This window comes from Periplaneta americana, chromosome 4, assembly GCF_040183065.1.
Source record: "Periplaneta americana isolate PAMFEO1 chromosome 4, P.americana_PAMFEO1_priV1, whole genome shotgun sequence".
Classification (NCBI taxonomy): Eukaryota; Metazoa; Arthropoda; class Insecta; order Blattodea; family Blattidae; genus Periplaneta; species Periplaneta americana.
The window spans coordinates 66,654,982-66,675,963 of NC_091120.1; the positions used below are offsets into that span (position 1 = coordinate 66,654,982).

The 20,982-nt window shown below is 34.3% G+C and overlaps 1 protein-coding gene across 4 annotated transcripts in view; it reads left to right on the top strand.

The window, feature by feature from the left end:
• Positions 1-20,982, top strand: part of LOC138697848 (GTP-binding protein 2) — a 51,784-nt gene that overhangs the window by 7,732 nt on the left and 23,070 nt on the right. The window contains exons 1-6 of one of the 4 annotated variants that reach the window (XM_069823415.1): positions 7,727-7,801; positions 12,733-12,903; positions 14,533-14,757; positions 16,810-17,019; positions 17,641-17,964; positions 20,102-20,284. In XM_069823415.1, the coding sequence (XP_069679516.1) occupies positions 12,739-12,903; positions 14,533-14,757; positions 16,810-17,019; positions 17,641-17,964; positions 20,102-20,284 (1,107 nt within the window). In that variant the 5' untranslated portion in view covers positions 7,727-7,801; positions 12,733-12,738. Of the gene's footprint in view, positions 1-7,726; positions 7,889-8,716; positions 9,196-12,732; positions 12,904-14,532; positions 14,758-16,809; positions 17,020-17,640; positions 17,965-20,101; positions 20,285-20,982 lie in introns of those variants that run through there. The other 3 variants (XM_069823413.1, XM_069823412.1, XM_069823411.1) reach the window with 3 other exon arrangements.

Consider the following 20,982-nt stretch of genomic DNA (forward strand, 5'->3'; position numbering starts at 1 on the left):
GAATAAAATAATGTTATATGGACGTTTTTCTACTATGAACCTACACCATTACTCTTTGTCTAGTTCTATTTTATACAGGATGTAACTAAAACGTATGTCAAAACTTGAGGGATGTCTTACTCTCATAGAGTGGATGAATAAAATAATGTTATATGGACATTGGTCCAGAAACACTATTTCATTGCTACAGCCCTTTTTATACATTACTTACATTGATGCAGTACATTATGAAATAAAAATAGCATACCACATGGAAATATCAATGTTTGGGGCGGCATTGTTGGTGATGTTCTGGTGGGACCTCATGTTCTTCCACCCAGACTCAACGGAGAAAGATACAAAGAGTTCTTAGAGTACACCTTACCAGTTCTGTTACACCATGTGCCATTAGCAATATGACGAAACACGTATGATGGAGCTTCTGTTCACTTTGATGTCAATGTTCGTCGATTTCTAAGACAAAGGTTCTGTGACAGACTGATAGGTGGACGAATACCTTGAACCTTGCGCTCTCCAGACCTAAACTCACAGCCTTTTATTTGTGGTATCATTTAAAAAAGCTTGTAAATGGAACCCCAATGCAAGAAGAAGAGAATCTTCGAGCCCATATTTTGGAAGGCTGCAAGACAAAACAGTATTCTCCAGGGATACATCAGCACATTCGAGATTGAATGTGTCGAGTTGATACATGTATTCATGTTAATGGGGACCATCTTTAACACTTCTGTAAGACAGATTTTCATGTGGTGTGCTATTTTTATTTCATAATGTAGGCATACTGCATCATACAATGTAAGCAGAGTTATAAGAAGAGGGCTGTAACAAGGAAATAAAGTGTTTTCAGACCAATGTTCATATGTAACATTTTTTCATCCTCTATATGAGAGGAATATGCACCTAAAGTTTTGACACAAATTTTAATTACAATGTATATAGTCCACACCTTTGGAGTAACAGCGCGTCTGGCCATTAAACCAGGTGGCCCAGGTTCGATTCCTGTTCGGGGCAAGTTACCTGGTTGAGGTTTTTTCCGGGGTTTTCCCTCAATCCAATATGAGCAAATGCTGGGTAACTTTCGGTGTTGGACCTCAGACTCATTTCACCAGCATTATTACCTTCATCTCATTCAGATGCTAAATAACCTAATATGTTGATAAAGCATCGTAAAATAACCTACTAAACCTACAATGTATATATTGGAAGACATATACTGTATTGTAAAATACAGTTTATAAAACAATGGTCTGTAGTGTAGCTATTGTGTACTCACATCAGTCACCGATAATACAAAAAACTTTTTACGTGCTTTGTTATCTGATCACAATGTGTGATAGTACACAATATATAGATGAGTTATCTGATAAGTTTTCTGATGAAACACTTGTGTAGCATCTTGACATAAAACTAAGCAAAATGTTGGGATAGTGGGAAAACACTGCAAATATGAGAAACAATATCGCAAAGCCTGGGAGAATTTGCCTGAATTTAAAGATAAATTAAAAGTTACAGGCGTTATTAATGACAACACAGTTTTACAGAATTATCGCCAATTGTATTAGGTGAGAAAAATTAAAGATGATACTACTTATTGTGTAGGCTATATCTAGATATAACAACTTCGATCGGATTACAGTTAAGACAGATGTAAGATACTTATGTCTCATGTATAATAACAATATTGTTTGGTGGATTTATTGTTTTATTTTATTCATGTAGCTTCTTTACAGCACTATAGTTCATTCTAATCTCACTACTCCCCAACAAATAATGCCCATGGCTTGTCATATATCTTTTCATTAATAATCTTCCTCATATGTAATCGTGAAAACTTTGTAACTAATTCAACAGTTCATAGCATAAATACACGTCAAAAAAATGACTTTCATACTCCATCGGCAAGTCTGTCATGCTATCAAAAAGGAGTGCGTTATATGGCAGTAAAAATTTTTAATAGCCTCCCTATCGATATAAAAAATGAAACTCAAAACATAAAATTATTTAGGGCCAAATTAAAGAAATACCTAATTTCTCACGCCTTCTATTCTGTAGGTGAATTCATGACATTCAATAACACTTCATGAAATTGATACTAAAACTTTGTGTTGTACTAGTAGACTATATTATAAGTCTCGTCTGTATATATTTCATCTAAACTGTGACTATAAATTAAGATTTTATAGTAGTATTAATTTTTTTGACTTGTTCCATATTCTAACTATAAGCAATGTATGAATACCATGGAATGTTAATAAATATAATACAATACAAAGACATGAATCGATGTAAACTATGTTATAGGATAAGCGCATATACAATTCAAAGACAAAAGTAATATCTTATATCGATGGCTAAGAAGTGATATTTCATAGCCTATCTGTAAATTTACAGTTGAATCAACCATTTAAAAAATTAATTTATATTATGCCACATACTTTCATTGTATTTTATTGAGAATAGTCGTACAATGATCAGTGTTGCCAACTCTAAGCATTTGTCACTAGTTGTAGGGAATTTGAGTGCCATCTGGGGATACAGAGATAATTTATCCTAAATTCATTGTTTTTAAGGATTAAAAAATTTTTTTTTTTAACTAAACCTTTTCTTTCATTTCACCTTCTATTTTAATTTGTAGATATTTACAATTTGAGTGAAACATTTTCTTAGAATTACATTTCTGAACAAAAATAAAAATGTGGCTTTCCATTTTTATCATATTCTTCACTGCTATAAGAGAAGAGAAAATTTTACCAGATATTATGTGACAGTTCTTCCACAGTTTTCTTACAGCTTTTTCTCGTAGAAATATGATTGGCTAAGGCAGTTGTATGAGTATTATTTTGTTAATTGTGGGACTTCCCTTTTCTCCTGAACTTGCTTACGAGGAAATTGTATTGGTTGAATTTATTACTACACAGACTTTGAGGTGAAGTGGATTGAGATTACGGTGAAATGATTTTGTGATTTGTGAGCAAATAATGTATTTAAGATTAAGTGAGTAAACCCTCTGTGGTGGCTGAATGGTCAGACCTTCAGACTGTCATGCAGGTGGCCGGGGTTTGATTCCCAGTCAGGTCTGGGATTTTTTCATTGAAAAAATCCATAGTGACACTTGTGGCGGACAAGATCGCAGTTGGGGTTTTTCCTGGGGTTCTCCTGCTTTTCCCCAAATTAGGCATTTACATCATTCCGTCACCATTTCTCCATTTCATTATCATTCCGTAGTGTTCCCTGAATGCTGGCCAGCAATGCATAGAAGGGGTTGGCCTAGGGACGAGTGGGGTTGCCTGCTCGAAACCTGGTACAGAGAATCTTAATGTGGTCAGCTGGTGTGGGTTAGGGAATGCATAACCAGAGGGCTAGCACAATAGATCTGAACAAGGTTGCAGTGCTGGGCCATAGTGCCCCCCCTCCGTTAAATTCAATTCAATTCAAGTAAGTAAAGTGTGGATTGTGTAAATAAGTAGGTCTACTGGGAATCTGCTGACAAATTAATTTTCCCTTTAAAGCTAAAGCAAATAAACCTTCATATGCAAACAGTTTTCTTTGTATGAGAAGATACTACTGGTAATGTTTCATAATTCTAAAAATTTATAAAAAGGGGAGAGAGATTGGGAATACTCATAAAATTAAAACTTGCAAGTTCCCCTTGGTTGATAGAGGTCCTTTGAAGAAGTGAAAAAATTCAAATATCTTGGAGCAACAGTAACAAATATAAATGACACTCGGGAGGAAATTAAACACAGAATAGATATGGAAAATGCCTGTTATTGTTCGATTGAGAAACTTTTGCCATCCAGTCTGCTCTCAAAACAGCTGAAAGTTAGAATTCATAAAACAATTATATTACCAGTTGTTCTGTATGGTTGTGAAACTTGGACTCTCACTTTGCAAGAGGAACAGAGGTTAAGGGTGTTTGAGAATAAGGTGCTTAGGAAAATATTTGGGGCTAAGAGGGATGAAATTACAGGAGAATGGAGAAAGTTACACAATGCAGAACTGCACGCATTGTATTGTTCACGTGACTTAATTAGGAACATTAAATTCAGACATTTGAGATGGGCAGAGCATGTAGCACACATGAGTGAATCCAGAAATGCATATAATGTTATTTGGGAGGCCGGAGGGAAAAAGACCTTTGGGGAGACGAGACGTATATGGGATGATAACATTAAAATGGATTTAAGGGAGGTGGGATATGGTGGTAGAGACTGGATTAATCTTGCTCAGGATAGGGACCGATGGCAGGCTTATGTGAGAGCGGCACTGAACTTCTGGATTCTCTAAAACCTAAGTAAGTAAGTTTTTAGGATTGGACCATGCCAAATTATTACAAGAGTTGAATGCTAAGAACATTTTCACAGGAAGTCCCAAAATGAATGATTGCAAATGCAGAATTAAATGTGCTAAGTTAGTTATGTAAGACTTTCTGTCCGTCTTCTTTCCTCTCTCTCTCTCTCTCTCTCTCTCTCTCTCTCTCTCTCTCTTTTTCTTTCTTTCTTTCTTTCATTAACTAATAGTTTTATATCAAAAACAGAGAGACACAAACTAAAATAGGCCTAGTAGTTCATGATCATGCAAGAGGAGTAGAAACTCCTCTTGTGATCATGTCACCATTTAAATTAAATCACTCACAATACGCCACTGTAGAAGCTATACAAACTATCCTCTTCCCCTATAGCAATGTCTACTTCTAGAATTGTTTTCAAGACTGTATTTTCTTATGTAGTTGACACAAACCTGATTTCTGCCAAAATCTAATCTAGGGGATACTGTGATTGCCATCACATCGCAAGTTCAAATCTGCACCATGTGATAAATTTATGACACATAACAGAAACATATTGTTCCTAATGAGAGAACTTCAGACAAAATTTACTAGCTATTTCTCACTCACGTCAGAAGTTCATCTGTGCAAATAATCATCCCTTACTGATCATCCTGTCATAGGGGTAATGAAGTCTGTCTTACAGGTATACCTTAATACAGTCAGACTAGCAAAGTCCAGGGATAGATATCTGTAGGTATTGCCAAACAACTAACCTTGTCTTGACTTGGACATTTGCAATGTAATGAAATACCTCACAGTAAATGTTAAACAAGTGGCTTGACCTTGCAGAGTGGAATTCTTTCATAGCAACTTGAAACATAAGTTGTATTGTTTATGATCATTGTAGATGACAGATTTCCATTTGAGGCACGTTTATTGCCTGCACCATACTTAATGTAAATGCCAGTCTGTCATGTGATAGCATTCGTAAACAAGTGTTACATACTTAAAAATACGATATGCAGTTTTCATGTGCAGTTATTTGTCGTGACTTACGAAATATTAATTCTAATGTAATGACTTAATTTTAAAATACCGGTACCTTTGTCATCCTATAAGAGGAGCTTGCATCTTAGATATCGAAAGTTGGATTCTTTTGGTATCTATCTACTATCTGTATGTCATGTACACTGATGTATGTGTCTTACCATAAGCCAACAGATATGGTATTTAAGTGTATTACAAATTGTAATCCTCAACAGAACCACAAATACTCCGTTTTTTGTTGTTTACAAACTACTTAGATTTGCTGCTTCTGTATTTCAAATAGGTAAAACTTATTTCATTTCTCTAAATCATAAGCTGTGGAGGAATGTATTTTTTGTATGAAATTCAGTACGGTATTTTTTAATACTCCCTTTTGATACATCATGAATATAATTTATTTTATAATTTTGCCATTCTCTGGTTAGAATATTGGATTGTAAAAGCAGGAAGCTTATAATTTTAGTCTTGAAATGTATTATAAATGGCTGCTAAAAACAAAGCGAACTATACAAAATTAAAAAGTATTTGGCCTGTTGGTCTCTACCATCCTCACTCTTTCAAGGATTTTGAATCATTTTAATCAGTTACAAATAACGCACTTCCTGATTCATTAGTCATCCTCAGTAGCCTTGTGTCCATGCTGGAATGTTCAAACCTGAGGGTGATGGATTTTTTAAGGTCGATAAATATACCTAGAATAGTTTCCTTTGAAAGGATAACAAAAGCTCGGAGGACCATGTGGTAGATTTATGGTGGCACATAAATGACCATTTTCTTAATGAGAGGGCTCTAGTAAATTTTAGCGGTCATTTGTCACTCACATTTAAGTTCATTTCTGGAAGTACCAATAGCACAAATGAATTTGTATGAATAGACATACCTAAAATCCTAAGAGAGGAAAATAAATGCCTGTTTTCTGATGATAATCATCCCCATGTCTATTGAAGTTTTATCTTAAAAGCCTATATTACCACTTTTTAAACATACACTAAAACCAGACGTAAGTGAAAGTTTGAACAAATAAATTACTGAGATTTGCGATAGATTAATTAGTTTAGGAAATTGTATATTTTTTATGTATAACTACTTTTTCTATATAGATCATTTTTAAATTATTAAGTTTGTACTGTCTTCTTCGGAACAAGGGTTGGGAAGTTCATGAAGAGGTCCACTGCATTTCTGAAGACGACTCTCACAGAAGAGCAGATATAATAGCAATAAACAGGCAACAACAAAAGGCTATTATCATAGATCCAACTATACGCATGGAGAGAGATCTAAACCAAGCTCATCAGGTTGATCAGGAAAAGAGGGCCATTTATGAACCTTGTATTCCCTACCTTAGTGCCAAGTATAACATCCGTCTCTTCAATTGGTCAGTGACAGGTTTATTTTTTGGTGCTCGGAGTTCTTTACCAAAATTTACATATCATTTTTTAAAACGATTATCAATATCATCTCTTGAAATTCAAAAAATCATCTCGCAAATTCTCAAAGATTCCCTGCAGATTATACAATTTCATTTATACCACTCAGAAGGCCTTAATTAAGGATATGCTAATTTAAAATAAAATCTTTTTTTATCAGTATAATTTAGTCATCTTCTAAGATTTTATTTTACAATTGATAATCAATGGTGCTTAATTATTACACTTTATTTTTATAACACTATTCATATTTAATTAATTGTATTTGTTTGCTATTAATTTCCGGATCCTTGTGGTCATCCTTAATTAAGGCCGGATGAGTTTCTCTCTCTCTCTCTCTCTCTCTCAATAAATCTATCTATATTATCACTTTGAAATATAATTTAAAATATTCAAATCTTAATGTTAAAATAGGGCAGTAGAATGATTGATATTAGTTCCCTGAACTTATTTTATGTCGTAGGCCTATATGAAATTCGTTTATGTGAAGGGTTAAGAGCCAAAGTGTGCCAAGCTCCACTTATTAAAAACAAGGGTTAAAGTTAAGTGAATGCCATAGTTTAATGAAGGTTGATATATCATTTAGTTTTAATGTGTATACTTTATTTTATTTGCTATATGTTTCCATTGAATTATGATAATAACTTCATTTAACCCTTGTTTTCTACGATTTTAGTAAATGGCACTTGGCCCACTATGGTTCTGAACCCTTCATTTATTAAGTGTCATTGGAGGTATATAATTACCAGTACCTATGCAACAATTTATAATCGGGTAGGCCTATAATTTATGTAGAATAAATTTGCTTGCTTAAATTTTATATGTAATCATAGTATTTAGTAGTAAGAGTGACAGTTTCCCTGTGTACTGTTGCCCAACAGTTGGTGCATATTTTTAGAATGAAATTTCTGTATCACAACAAGGTTGGGAGCTCTTGTTGCCAAAAGACCTGGCACCCATCTCAGATATTTCCCCACAGCTGATGTTTGTTTTGAAGTTAGAAGTAGGCGTCCTAGCTTAAAGACACAGAGCACTTGGTGTTGTTTAGAAGTCTAGAGAGGTTTGTTGATGTGGGTGTGTTTGTCTTATCTTACCTTACCCGGGTGAATAGTCATAGTATAGTATTGTTTTACAACTGACCTTCGGAGTAGGTATTATGGGAATTTCACTATAAACCACGATTACAATTTGAATACTTATAGGCCTATACATTTTGTTTGCAGATTTTTATAAATAGGAAAATAGACTATTAAAAGTGAATTCAGTATATCACTATTTTGCACAAAATTAATTACTTTTGTCTATTTAAACGTTAACATTTTTAAATAGAAGTCGAGAATCTTATTTTTCAGATAAAGTTCCTTAATGTGCAATACAGACAATGGAAATTCATCTTCTTACTTATGTGCTGATTATGGTCATTTATATAGGTACGTCTTTTGATGTATGGTTAAAGAAAATAAACCAGGAACAGGAATGTCATTGATAACATGACTTAGAACTGAATTGTTGCGAAACAGTAAAACGTGAGGATAATAATGTACAAGTAATTTTCATGACATTTTTATTTATGTCAATCACTCTGGGCCAAATAACATTGTTGGCACAGCTAAAATCCTATATTATTTCAGTTCGTCTTCGTACTTCTTTTGTTTTGTATGATTTTGTGAGTCTTCCATGAATTTATATTTCTCTCTTGATTATTAATAAAACATTCAGTTTTTATTTCCTCAGAATATGTTATGATTAGCCTATATATATATTTTTATACATATTTACTTGAATGTCTGTAACTACAATACTTTTTAAGTGATGTTATATGCTGAAATCTCTTACAGTCAATCACATTACTGATAGCCTATCTTTGCACAATGTTGCACCACGTCTATTTTCTATTGAGACTTCCGTTGTTTATGTACTAGTATAACATCTTTTATTTCATATTGTTGCATCATGGCTTTTTCCAGTTTTAATTACTCTTTTCGTGGTACTGTAACATATTTGCTTGTTTAACTGGAAGAAAGTTACAGTACTTGTTGCATAAGTGGGTCATTGATACAGATTTCAGTCAGTCTGTAAGAGAGCTGCCAGCTGATTGCATGTATGAGCATAGATCCGGGGCATTCACTTAACTTTCACTATTTCCTACAGTTCGTTTGTTATGAAGAAGAATCTTGTTATGTGAGCAGTGCAGACAAGTATAACATGCAGTTACTGTCAGTTTGACAGTTACGTCTCAGTTATTTTTTAACATGTGGTAGTGTTGTGTGGAAGTGCAGAGATAAGACAGATGTTAAAAACATAGATATAGTTTGCGTAAGATAACCATGTGATTTTATTGCATAAAATTTAGTAGTGGAGAAAAAAAAAACATTTTTTGTGAAAAAAAAAAAAAACTTTTTGTGAATTGATAAGCCAACATTTAAAGAGATTATTAGGAGTGGATTTTGAAGTGTAAGTTTAATATAATGACATGTACCCATACATGTGAATCGGTTAAGCTAGTAGAACAGTTTTCTTTTGGTTATTACAATACTGAAAGAAATGACTTAGTGCCCTTTAACAATGACCGATTCGTGTAAAGGAAAAGGAAGTGGAGATTAGTTTAAGGTGATCTTTGCTGTTTGGATAATAGATTTTTAATAAAATTTCTTTGTTTTAAACTAGAGATTATATCATAATTCCAAGGTTTTCTAAAATTAAAGTAACGTGTTTTTACGTAGGCAAACGAAATTTGAATATATAAATTAAGTGTAGGTAACTATCTAAAAGTGTTTTGTTAACTAACGAGACCATTCAGGGTCGATATGATAATAATGAAGTGTAAATGAAAAAAAAAAAATTCTTCAAGAAAATCTGTGTCGTAGTCTTTTGTTCACAATAGCTCCCATAAAATCTATAAGGAATCGAAGCCCCAGTCACTTTATTCAGAAGTTGTTAGTTGATGAGCCACAACTTACAAAATCTTTATGTGGAGGCATATATGCTTAAAAAGTGGACTTTTAACTAGGCAATATGTAAATATAAGTAAGTGATCTTATTGCTAAATGTGTATAGTAGGTATAGGTATACTATGACAAATTAGTAACATCCCAGGCACATAATAAACATTTAGATACAAATTTTTTAAATATCTTAATTATTTGAATGCTCCCTTTCTGTAGTTTAAGCCATTGAGCCCTTTGTGATTTTGGAAAATTGTAAATCATACAATATTTCTCATACTTTTGGTTTCTAATTTAGTGTTTGTTTCGATAACACTTTTGTGTTCATTAATAGAATGTGCTGATTTAAATCTTGATTCTATTTACTTTGTATGTGCCCATACATGCTCTCCTCTTTCCTCGTTCAAATTGTTTTTTTTTAATTGTTTATGAATTAGGCTACTATTTTGGGTAGCATCAGGAAGAATTAAAATTGAGGTACACAAAAATTGAAGTAATTATTTTTAAAAGAAAATGAATATTTATTGTTAGTAATTTTTATACAACATCTTTTGTACTGTATTTACTTTCAAACTTTTATAGTGTTTCAAATATGTGCGTGTTTTTAACTAAAAGCAGTTTAGACTGGCGTTTAATTGTATTATATATAGGAGCTATATAGTTTAATCATGTTTCTACTTACGACCCATTTACAAAATAATGCTTAAAATTAAAATTAGCCTATGTCATATTTTTATGTATTGTGTAAGAAGTTGATTAACATTATGTTAAGCTTAATACACGTAGAAATAGCTACAATCCATTATTTTTGTGTCCCCCTAGTTACCATTCTGTTAGTTACGAGACAGAACACTGTCTTTTATTTATCCCAGGGTTTTCTTTTTACTACATTTGAAGGATGAAAATGAGAGTTTTATTTTTTAAGTACCATATTTCCATCATCACCCATAATTTTGACTCCCCTCCCCCCTTTTTTATGTCTCACTTATGTCCCTTCTGATTTTATGTTATCTGTCAATCTCAGGAATTTAATTATTTTAGTTTCTGCTTCGTGTTATAGCAGGCATGTCAAAACCCTGCACATTGTACAATAGTCTCTGTGCACTGTACGTTTCCTATTCCCCTACCTGGAGGGAGTGAATCAGTGTGGAGGGAAGCGCGACAGGCTATACAGTACGGTACCTGCAGTAGCAGAAGTTATCGTTCCAGGAACACAGTAGGTCCTGCAACCCAGAAAAACGAAAATCCTTCAGTCGATTCAATCCCGATTGGCGCTACATGTTTCTCAGTGCAGAATATCGTGGAGATGCACAGTGTTTAGTGTGCAAGAAACAAATTATTAAAACTACATTATGATTACATATGCTGGTTTCCCTTCAATTTATACATTTTACTGCATTTTCTTTCCTTATTATTATTAACCATTTTTTAAACTTATTTATGTAGCTAAGTTTTATAAAATTATAAAATCATCTCTTATTCTGATAAGTGGAAGAATTATTTGCTGCTCAAATACTACCATTTAGTCAATGCGTACTTTTGAATTACACTCACTCAAAAAACTGTACACGCGCAATTCAAAAGCGATTAGGATTTGAAAATAATTAATTTTCTTAGAAAATCACAGACCACAATGAGTATCTTTACACTTGTTTTGAATATGGTGAATGATTGACCTGTGAATGTGAACGCGTTACGAAAAATAAAGTGAGTCCGCAGACATAACGAAGACGAGAAATCAGGAATCATAGAAAATAATTATTAATTTTTCCTGAATCAAATATAGCTAATAATTATTTTAAAACGATAGGATTTCATCACCCCATGTCAAGCTAATAATGTTGTGGACGTTTAGATTAAATTAGTAAAGTTTTCAGAATATATTCGACAACGCTTATTTCTTAATCAGTAGGACTATTATCAAGGCAAGACAAACTTGAGTTTCTTCTCACACTGCCGTCAAAGGTTAAACGACTTACGACTTCCATTTTGATAAGCTGTTAAGTTATAAAACTACTGAGCGAGGAATACCTGTGAGGCTCTTGAGGTTGTAAGGGAGCAAGAAAGAAACTATTTCCAAAGACGGAAACATTTTCTGGAAAAATATAATGGAAAATCTTCCATGTCACATCAATGTATCATGTTGATATACTTCCAGTAATTTATCTTTAATTTTTAATCCAACACCAGAAGCGCAGAATAGATTCTTTTACACCCCTCCAGCTAAGAACTGGTAAGAGCAGCACGTGAATGACGCAATCTGCACAGACAGGCGATCCCGCGCACATATACTGCACATTCAGTGCCTCGTTTCTGACATGCCTGTGTTATAGTGACAAAATGTCCGATTTTTCACATCTGAACGTCAACATTTGTATTGTTAATATTTCATTTTGAAAATTTCGATTCTTTTAAGGTCTTATGTTTAAGTATTTAATGGATTGCTCTGCCTGTTCTTAGTTACAGCCTACATAATAGAAAGCTGAACCTATTTTATGATTTCGTTGTCTGTTGCAATCTTTTACTTTGATGATTTTGACCTTGAAATGCCACTGTCGTACTTAGTACATGGTGATATTTGTAAATTATGTTTTCTGATTATACACATACTAAGAATAAAACATCGTAAACATGGAAATATGTCTGATCGTGAGAAAACACTTAAAATAGTACAGTAGTTAATTATATTTCTCTATCTACATCGTCTGCAAAATTACCGGTACTTTGTTTCATCATTGTATGTATTATATAGGGCTGACAATAGAAGGCAGCCTTTTTTCCTTATAAAATCATTAAAGAACAGTATGAAAATAAAAAAGCTTATATCAACGCCCTGTAACAATGAGATGGAATACAATAATATACGAGAACTTCTAACTTTTAATCCTATTTGTAATCTAAACGATTTGTTTTTCTGTGAAATAAAGCATTGATTGTGTTCATTTATGTATTAGTCACATTTTCGTTTTATCCCCACAAAGTAATGAACTATTGATGTATGATGTACTCCAGAGTGTAAACAGTGGAACATTATATTTCTTTGCAGGACCTGATGGACTTTCTTGGACTGTTTGACCCATCTACAGCAGATGAATCTGGTGATGTACATGATGACTTCACAGATCAACTGCCACCAGAACCCCAGGTTGGCAATGTTGAGTATAAACTCAAATTGGTCAACCCATCCAAGCAGCGATTTGAACATCTTGTAACACAGGTATGTACACTATCAGAATTAGAAGAAGTATAGTTGGACTATGGTGTAATGTTGTATCTAGTAAGCAGCAGGTAGCTTGCATACTTTGCAATTTCCTTATTATAATAATAATTGCTGGAATTTGGCTGTAGCTAAGAGCTCATTTTTAATATAAACATTTCTTAAAACGTGAAGTCTAAACAAATTTGAACAAACATATTTATTAAGTGCATTGCAACATGAAACGAAATGTTACTATTTTGTATCTTTACTTACTTATGGCTTTTAAGGAACCCGGAGGTTCATTGCCAACCTCACATAACTTAAGCCCGCCATCAGTCCTTATCCTGAGCAAGATTAATTCAGTCTCTACTGTCATATCCCACCTCCCTCAAATCCATTTTAATATTATCTTCCTATCTACGTCTCGGCCTCCTCGAGGTCTTATTCCTTTCAGCCTCTCAACTCACATCCTATATGCATTTCGCCCATACGTGCTACATACCCTGCCCATCTCAGACATCTGGATTTAATGTTCCTAATTATGTCAGGTGAAAAATAAAATGCATGCAGTTCTGCATTATGTAACTTTATCCATTCTCCTGTAACTTCATCCCTCTTAGCCCCAAATATTTTCCTAAGCATCTTATTCTCAAACACCCTTAACCTCTGTTCTTCTCTCGAAGTGAGGGTCCAAGTTTCACAACCAAACAGAAGAACTGGTAATATAATTTTTTTATAAATTTTAACTTTCAGCTTTCTTGAGAGCAGACTGGATGGTAAAAGCTTCTCAACCGAGTAGTAACACGCATTTCTCATATTTATTCTGTGTTTAATTTCCTCCCGAGTATCATTTATATTTGTACTGTTGCTCCAAGTAATTTGAATTTTTTCACCTCTTCAAAGGATAAATTTCCAATTGTTATATCTCCATTTCGTACAATATTCTGGTCACAAGGAGCTGATGTAACCCATTCAATTCCAAACTCCTGGTTTTTCCTAATGGCATATTCTAGAGCAAAGTTAAAAAATAAAGGTGATAGTGCATCTCCTTGCTTTAGGCCACAGTGAATTGGAAAAGCATCTGGCAGAAACCACGTTTCAGAATTAAACAAAAATGGTTAGTTTTGAATATTGAAGTATATGCATGTAATTATGCTGATTACGAACTTACTGTTGTGTGGGCATTTATTTCATCATGTCATTGCTGAAGTTTGAAGTCTTTTGGTTTAATATAGTCAGCGATATTGGATGTAATTTATATGTTTTATATAATAAATCTTGAATATATATATATATATATATATATTTTTATATTCTGAAGTCACAAAACTTTTCCATAATTACTGATTTTGCAACTTACCTGGAGAGTTATTTGATCATGTCTCCCAGGTTTGATAACTTTATATAAATATTTAATTTGTATACAGTTAAATTTATAAAGACGTACTGTATATGAAACTACTACTGAATTTTTAACAGCTGAATTCCAGTGAGTGAATACTGTTAGTGTGTATATTGAACATGATCTCCAAATACAAACTTCGTGTGATGTCATCCTACTACCAACATGGATGTGTGGGTTTGTGTAAGTATAGTATTTGTGTAATGACATTAGATCTTACCATTACGTTTTGTTCGTTTTTGTAGATGAAATGGCGACTTCGTGAGGGACAAGGTGAAGCAATTTATGAAATAGGCGTAGAAGATAATGGTGTGCTCACAGGACTGGCAGAATATGAGATGACTGCAAGTTTACAGACTCTGCAGCAGATGGCCTACAAGTTGGGCGCCACTACTACTGTCTTGAGAGAGAGACTTGTGGATAATGATAATGGCAATGGTAGAAAGGTGGCAGAAGTTTTGGTGAGAAAGGTAAGTGTGATTCGATTGTCATTTGTAATGTGCTAAATCACTCACATTTGACATTACACAAGTAACTTGGTCAGTAAGTAATGTTACTAGTGATAACAAAAAGTACTCAGATGTTGAAATTGTTAATATTACTGTATTTTTTTAAAGTTTAGGATTGATACAATTTTGAATTATAAATAAATGGTAGAACTTTTATTATTTGCCATGTATCCTTGTCGTCTTTTCTTCCTTCTTTCTTTTATTCACTTTGTTTTTATATGTATTTATTTTTATCTCCATTTGTTTCTACATTTCTATTTAAATATTACCAATATTTTATTTTTTTTCTTTCATTTCCATATCTTTTTGTGCCTTGTTTTCTTTTGCTTTTTCTTTTGTCTTTCTTTCAGTATCTTTTTCTCATTCAGTCCTTTCTTTTTCCTTTCATTAATTTCTCTTTATAACTTTTTCGTTCATTCAGGCCCATTCTTTCATTTTATTCCTTTCTTTGTATCTTTCTTTCACTGCTTATTCCTTTATTTTTTCTTTAACCACCACAGTGACTGAGTGCTAGCACACAGGTTTATAAGCCAGGGAGTCTGGGTTCAAATCCCAGTCAATCCACCCTGAATTTGTAACTTGTGTTTAGCAAGTCCATGGTCCAGGCAACATGAGAGTTTTCTCCAGGTATTACGATTTCTTTGTAACATCTCAACAATAAATTCTTTATCATTCATTACGAGTGTAATGTACATCCACCACTTTTGGTGTACTCTGAATACTCTGACGAACTAAGTGAACTATGGTGAAAAATGGGTAGAACGGAGAAAAATTCTCTCCGGCACCAGGATTCGAACCCGGTTTTTCAGCTCTACATTATCCTCTAAGCCGCACTGAATTCAAACTCCGATGCCGGATTGAATCCTTCTCAGTTGAAGTTCTACTTCTCTGTTCCCCATGTTCCTCATGTACTGTGTCACAGAATATGTGACAGTGGCACAATGTCAAATACTATGTACAGAGGTGCACTCATTATGAGTGACTAAGTGGCCAAGGTCCGACGGAACAAGATGTTGTCTTGAATCACGAAGTACTTTGGTACGTCATAGTAATATAATAAGCGTAAGTAATCACTTCGTGATTCAAGATGATGTCTTGTTCCGTCGGACCCCGGCCACTTAGTCACTCATAATGAGTACACCTCTGTACATAGTTTTGAATATTGTGCCACTGTCACATAATTCTGTGGCACAATACATGAGGATAAGCCACCAAAGGGGAACAGAGAGATAGAACTTAATCTGAGAAGGATCAATCCAGTATCGGAATTTGAATTTGGTATGGTTTAGTAGATAAAGTGTCAGCATGTAGAGCTGAAAACCCAGGTTCGAATCCCAGTGCCAGAGAGAATTTTTCTCCATTCTACCCATTCTTCACCATATATGGTAATGCAGAATTCCTGCACGGAAATATCATATTATGTACTTCAGTACATCATAGTAAAGTGATCTATGCTTCTGGGCACTAGTAACATCTATGAGTCCGCTTGTAGAGTCAGGACGGGCAATGGCAAGATAAGAGCCCTGACATTGGACGCAAAAAAGAAACTTTTCTGTTTTTTTTTCTCCTATCGTTCTTTCTTTCTTTCTTTCTCTGTCTCCTTTCGTGTTTCCATCCTTCATTGCTTCTTTGTTTCTTTTATCCTCAGAATATCTTTTTTTTCTTTCTAGTTTTAATCGTTTTTTCTTTCTTTCGTTTTTACTTTTTCTGTTTTTTCTTATATTTTCTTTCCATTTCTCTTTTCCTTTGGCCCTTTATTTTTAATTTCTGTTTCATACTATTTCTTATGCCTTTTGCTTATGTTTTATTTTTCTTTCTTTCTTTTTTTTTCGAATTTTCTTCTTCCATTCTTTTTTATTTCTATACATAGCTCTTTCTATCTTATCTCTCTCTCTCTCTCTCTGTTTCGTATATTTATTGGATTTTCTGACTTAGAATGTATTATGTTGGGTCAGTTTTACAATGTGTGAGCTGTAAGTTGGCAGTATGGTTGCACACTGATGTATGATGTAGGTACCGGATGATCAACACAACATCGAAGTTCGAGTGGCTGTAATGGGAAGTGCAGATGCAGGCAAGTCTACGCTGCTTGGAGTTTTGACACAGGGTCAGTTTGACAATGGCCGGGGTCGTGCTCGTCTCAACATGTTCAGACATCTCCATGAAGTTCAGTCTGGGAGAACATCCTCCATTTCTCATGAAATTCTGGGATTTGATACGCAGGTATGTAGGTCTTCATTGTTTGAGACATTTTAAAATTTTGATTTGGAGTGATTACAAAATTTTAATAAGACTAGTTTTAATAATGTTTGCTGTAAGGAGTAGGAAGAGATAATGATGTATTTGTAGCTTCATTCCTTCTTAAACGACATATGAACTTCAGATCTTATGCAAAGCAAAGTCAAAAGACAAAGCCGCTTTTGTGAAAGTGTATCAGATTCTACAATTCGGAATTTCTCGTTAGAGATCTTTCCTTCTTCACTCTGTCGATCACTACCCTAGGAGAGAATGGAGAAGAGTTGGATATCTCTAACGAGAAATTCCAAATTCAGCCCTGAACCTGTGGTTTTGAATATATTCATTAGTTTATGGATTCTGGCACACATTGAAACTCATCTTCAGGAAATTGTCCATGATACTCTCATGAAGCATAATGCAAGCAGACACGTGATATTGGCGACAGGAGCCACGTAAGTCATACAGCTGGAGAGCTGATGACACAATACACAACAAATGTGTCACATATGTTGTAAATTGCACTGTAAATTTGTATGGCAAGTAAGCTGTAATGACTATTCGATGTTACATTTTTATTTTATTTGTACCTTTTGTATCTGTTTGCAGGGTCATGTAGTGAACTATAGCGAATTCATGACTGCTGAAGAGATCTGTGAAAACTCGACGAAACTTATCACATTCATTGATCTGGCTGGTCATCGCAAGTACCTGCGAACAACAGTCCTGGGACTAACAGGGTACTCACCCCATCATGTGATGCTGGTTGTCAGTGGGAGTGCTGGGATTGTTGGAATGACGTACGAGCATCTTGCTTTAGCACTTGCACTTGATGTGCCATTCTTCATAACAATCACAAAGACAGATGTGACAGCACCTGCTGACACACTTCTCAGTCTGGAGACCATGCTCAAGTCTGCAGGTTGTCGAAAGGTAATGAACTACAACGATTTCATGTGCTTATGTTTGAGAGCGATGAGCAGACAGTTGGATGGACAAAAATAGCGAAACAGAAGTGGCTAACTGACGACCAATTGATCAACAGATTGACTTATAATATATCATGGAGGGAGAAATAAGAGTAGGGGTGATATTGAGAATAGAAATAGAAGATGATGGTGATTATAATAATAATAGTAATAATAATAATAATAATAATTAGTGAAAGGAATATGCAATATGTAATAGAAAAGAAGATAAGGGAAGGAAGACAGTCTAGTTAGGATAAAGAGAATAGAAAAAGATAGATAGAGAAGGATAGATAACAGTGTTATGAATTAAACGGGAAATATGTAATATATGAATATATTACTACAAAATAGATTATGAGATTTAGACAAGATGAGGTGAAGGAAAGAGAAATATGTTAATAATAATAAATGAACAGGGATGATAATATGTGGGTAGATATTAAAGTGAGGGTTTGGAATTGAACGGGTTACATCAACTGCTTTTGTATGCAGATGACGTGAATATGTTAGGAGCAAATCCACAAACGATTAGGGAAAACATGGGAATTTTACTTGAAGCAAATAAGGAGATGGGTTTGGAAGTAAATCCCGAAAAGACAAAGTATATGATTACGTCTCGTGACGAGAATATTGTACGAAATGGAAATATAAAAATTGGAAATTTATCTTTTGAAGAGGTGGAAAAATTCAAATACCTGGGAGCAACTGTAACAAATATAAATGATACTCGGGAGGAAATTAAACACAGAATAAATATGGGAAATGCCTGTTATTATTCGGTTGAGAGCTTTTATCATCCAGTCTACTGTCAAAAAATGTGAAAAGTTAATTATTTATAAAACAGTTATATTACCAGTTGTTTTTTATGGTTGTGAAACTTGGACTGTCACTTTGAGAGAGGAACATAGGTTAAATAGGTTAAGGGTGTTTGAGAATAAGGTGCTTAGGAAAATATTTGGGCTAAGAGGGATGAAGTTACAGGAGAATGGAGAAAGTTACACAACACAGAATTGCACGCATTGTATTCTTCACCTTACATAATTAGGAACATTAAATCCAGACGTTTGAGATGGGCAGGGTATGTAGCACATATGGGTGAATCCAGAATTGTATATAGAGTGTTAGTTGGGAGGCCTGAGAGAAAAAGATCTTTAGGGAGGCCGAGACATAGATGGGAAGATAATATTAAAATCGATTTGAAGGAGGTGGGATATGATGATAGAGATGGATTAATCTTGTTCAGGATAGGGACCAATGGCGGGCTTATGTGAGGGCGGCAATGAAGCTCCGGGTTCCTTAAAAGCCAGTGAGTAAGTAAGTTTTCATTTTAACACTAGAAAATTGTTATTATAACTAAATTCTTAAGTGGTGCAGAGTGTTAAAAGTGGTGGATATAGAACAATTAAGTCTCGAATATTTGGGATCTGAAATGTCAAGTTCATTTTTAGATATTTTATGTTACTGTACTTAGAACTTTTAAGAAGTAATTTTGTGATTCCTTAGGAACCAGGTAAGTTTACAGAATACTGTCATATAAATAGCATTTTGTTAGTGTACCTCATCTTATAATGCAATGAAAACACCTTTATGATATTACATAATTTTCCAACAATTTAAACAATATCTCATTTCTGAAAAATTAAAAAAAGGAAATACTACTGTTCTCTAAAATAGATAATTGCCTTAAAATGAGCCTGATGATGATGATGATGATGATGATGATGATGATGATGATGACGACGACGACGACGACGACGACGACGACGACGACGACGACGACGACGAGGATGATGATGATGATGAGGACGACGACGACGACTGGACTCTGGACTCATTTTGCTGGCATTATCATCTTCATCTCACTCAGATGCTAGATAACCATAGAAGTTGATTTTTGCAACAGTATGGAATAAAGCTGAATAGCTATGGTGTCTGTGCAGAAAAATGACTTGATAAATAGTTTTTGTTTACACCAGACACTGATCTAATAAAAGCTTGGTTATAATCACTTTCTGAACTCCCCACTTACATGAAACTAATAAAATTATTACTGATCTTTTATTTACTCATATTAATGCTATATGTTTCTCTTTCTGAAGGTTCCACTTGTGGTGAAGAACGAAGATGATGTAATTACTGCTGGTTCCAACCAATTAGCAGAGAATATTGTACCAATATTTTGTGTATCGAATGTGACAGGAGAGGGTCTTGAACTACTTACCAAGTTCCTACATGTCCTTCCACCAGGGATAAGCATCAAGGAGAAAGAGCGGTTAGAACAGGTTTGTAACATGCATCCATTTCATTAAAAATTGAAATGATTTAAGTTAAAATTGTTAATAACTGAACATTTATAAGCAATAGAATCTTGATTATCCATCTCTTGATTAACTGGTCTGATTATCCATTACCATTAAAAAAGAGTGCGATTTTTTAAAGAGGTGTACAGTTATGACTTACTGCTTTTTTTCTACTTTCTGATTCCTACTGACCACAACCATGTTTTCTATTAAGATTAAATAAACACTTCCATTCCCTTTGGACTATGACAAAAATTTCATTTTGTAACCCCGATATTGAATATTTCTTAGTAATTACTGGTAATAAGTTTAGAATAGATATCGTTGGCTTAGAGTGTAAACCTGCTAACTAACAAAAAGGTAAGGTGACTTGGTGGCCAGGATTCCTCAGTAATATGCAATGTTGGGCAAAGAATCTATGTAAAGACGGCCACCAAGTCACTCAATTGAGTGCGCTCCTTGTATAATGGCAGTTGAATTAATATATGTCGAACATGGAGTCAGGCCACAAAGGGAAAATCACTAGAGGAGGGGGATTCGATCCAGTGCTGTGGATTGAACTTCGGCTTAGCCCAGTGGTTAGAGTGTTTGGTACATAGAACCAAGGATCCGGGTTCGATCCCTGGCAGCAGAGCAAATTTTTCTCTTCCAATAACCATTGTTCCCATAACAGATATGTT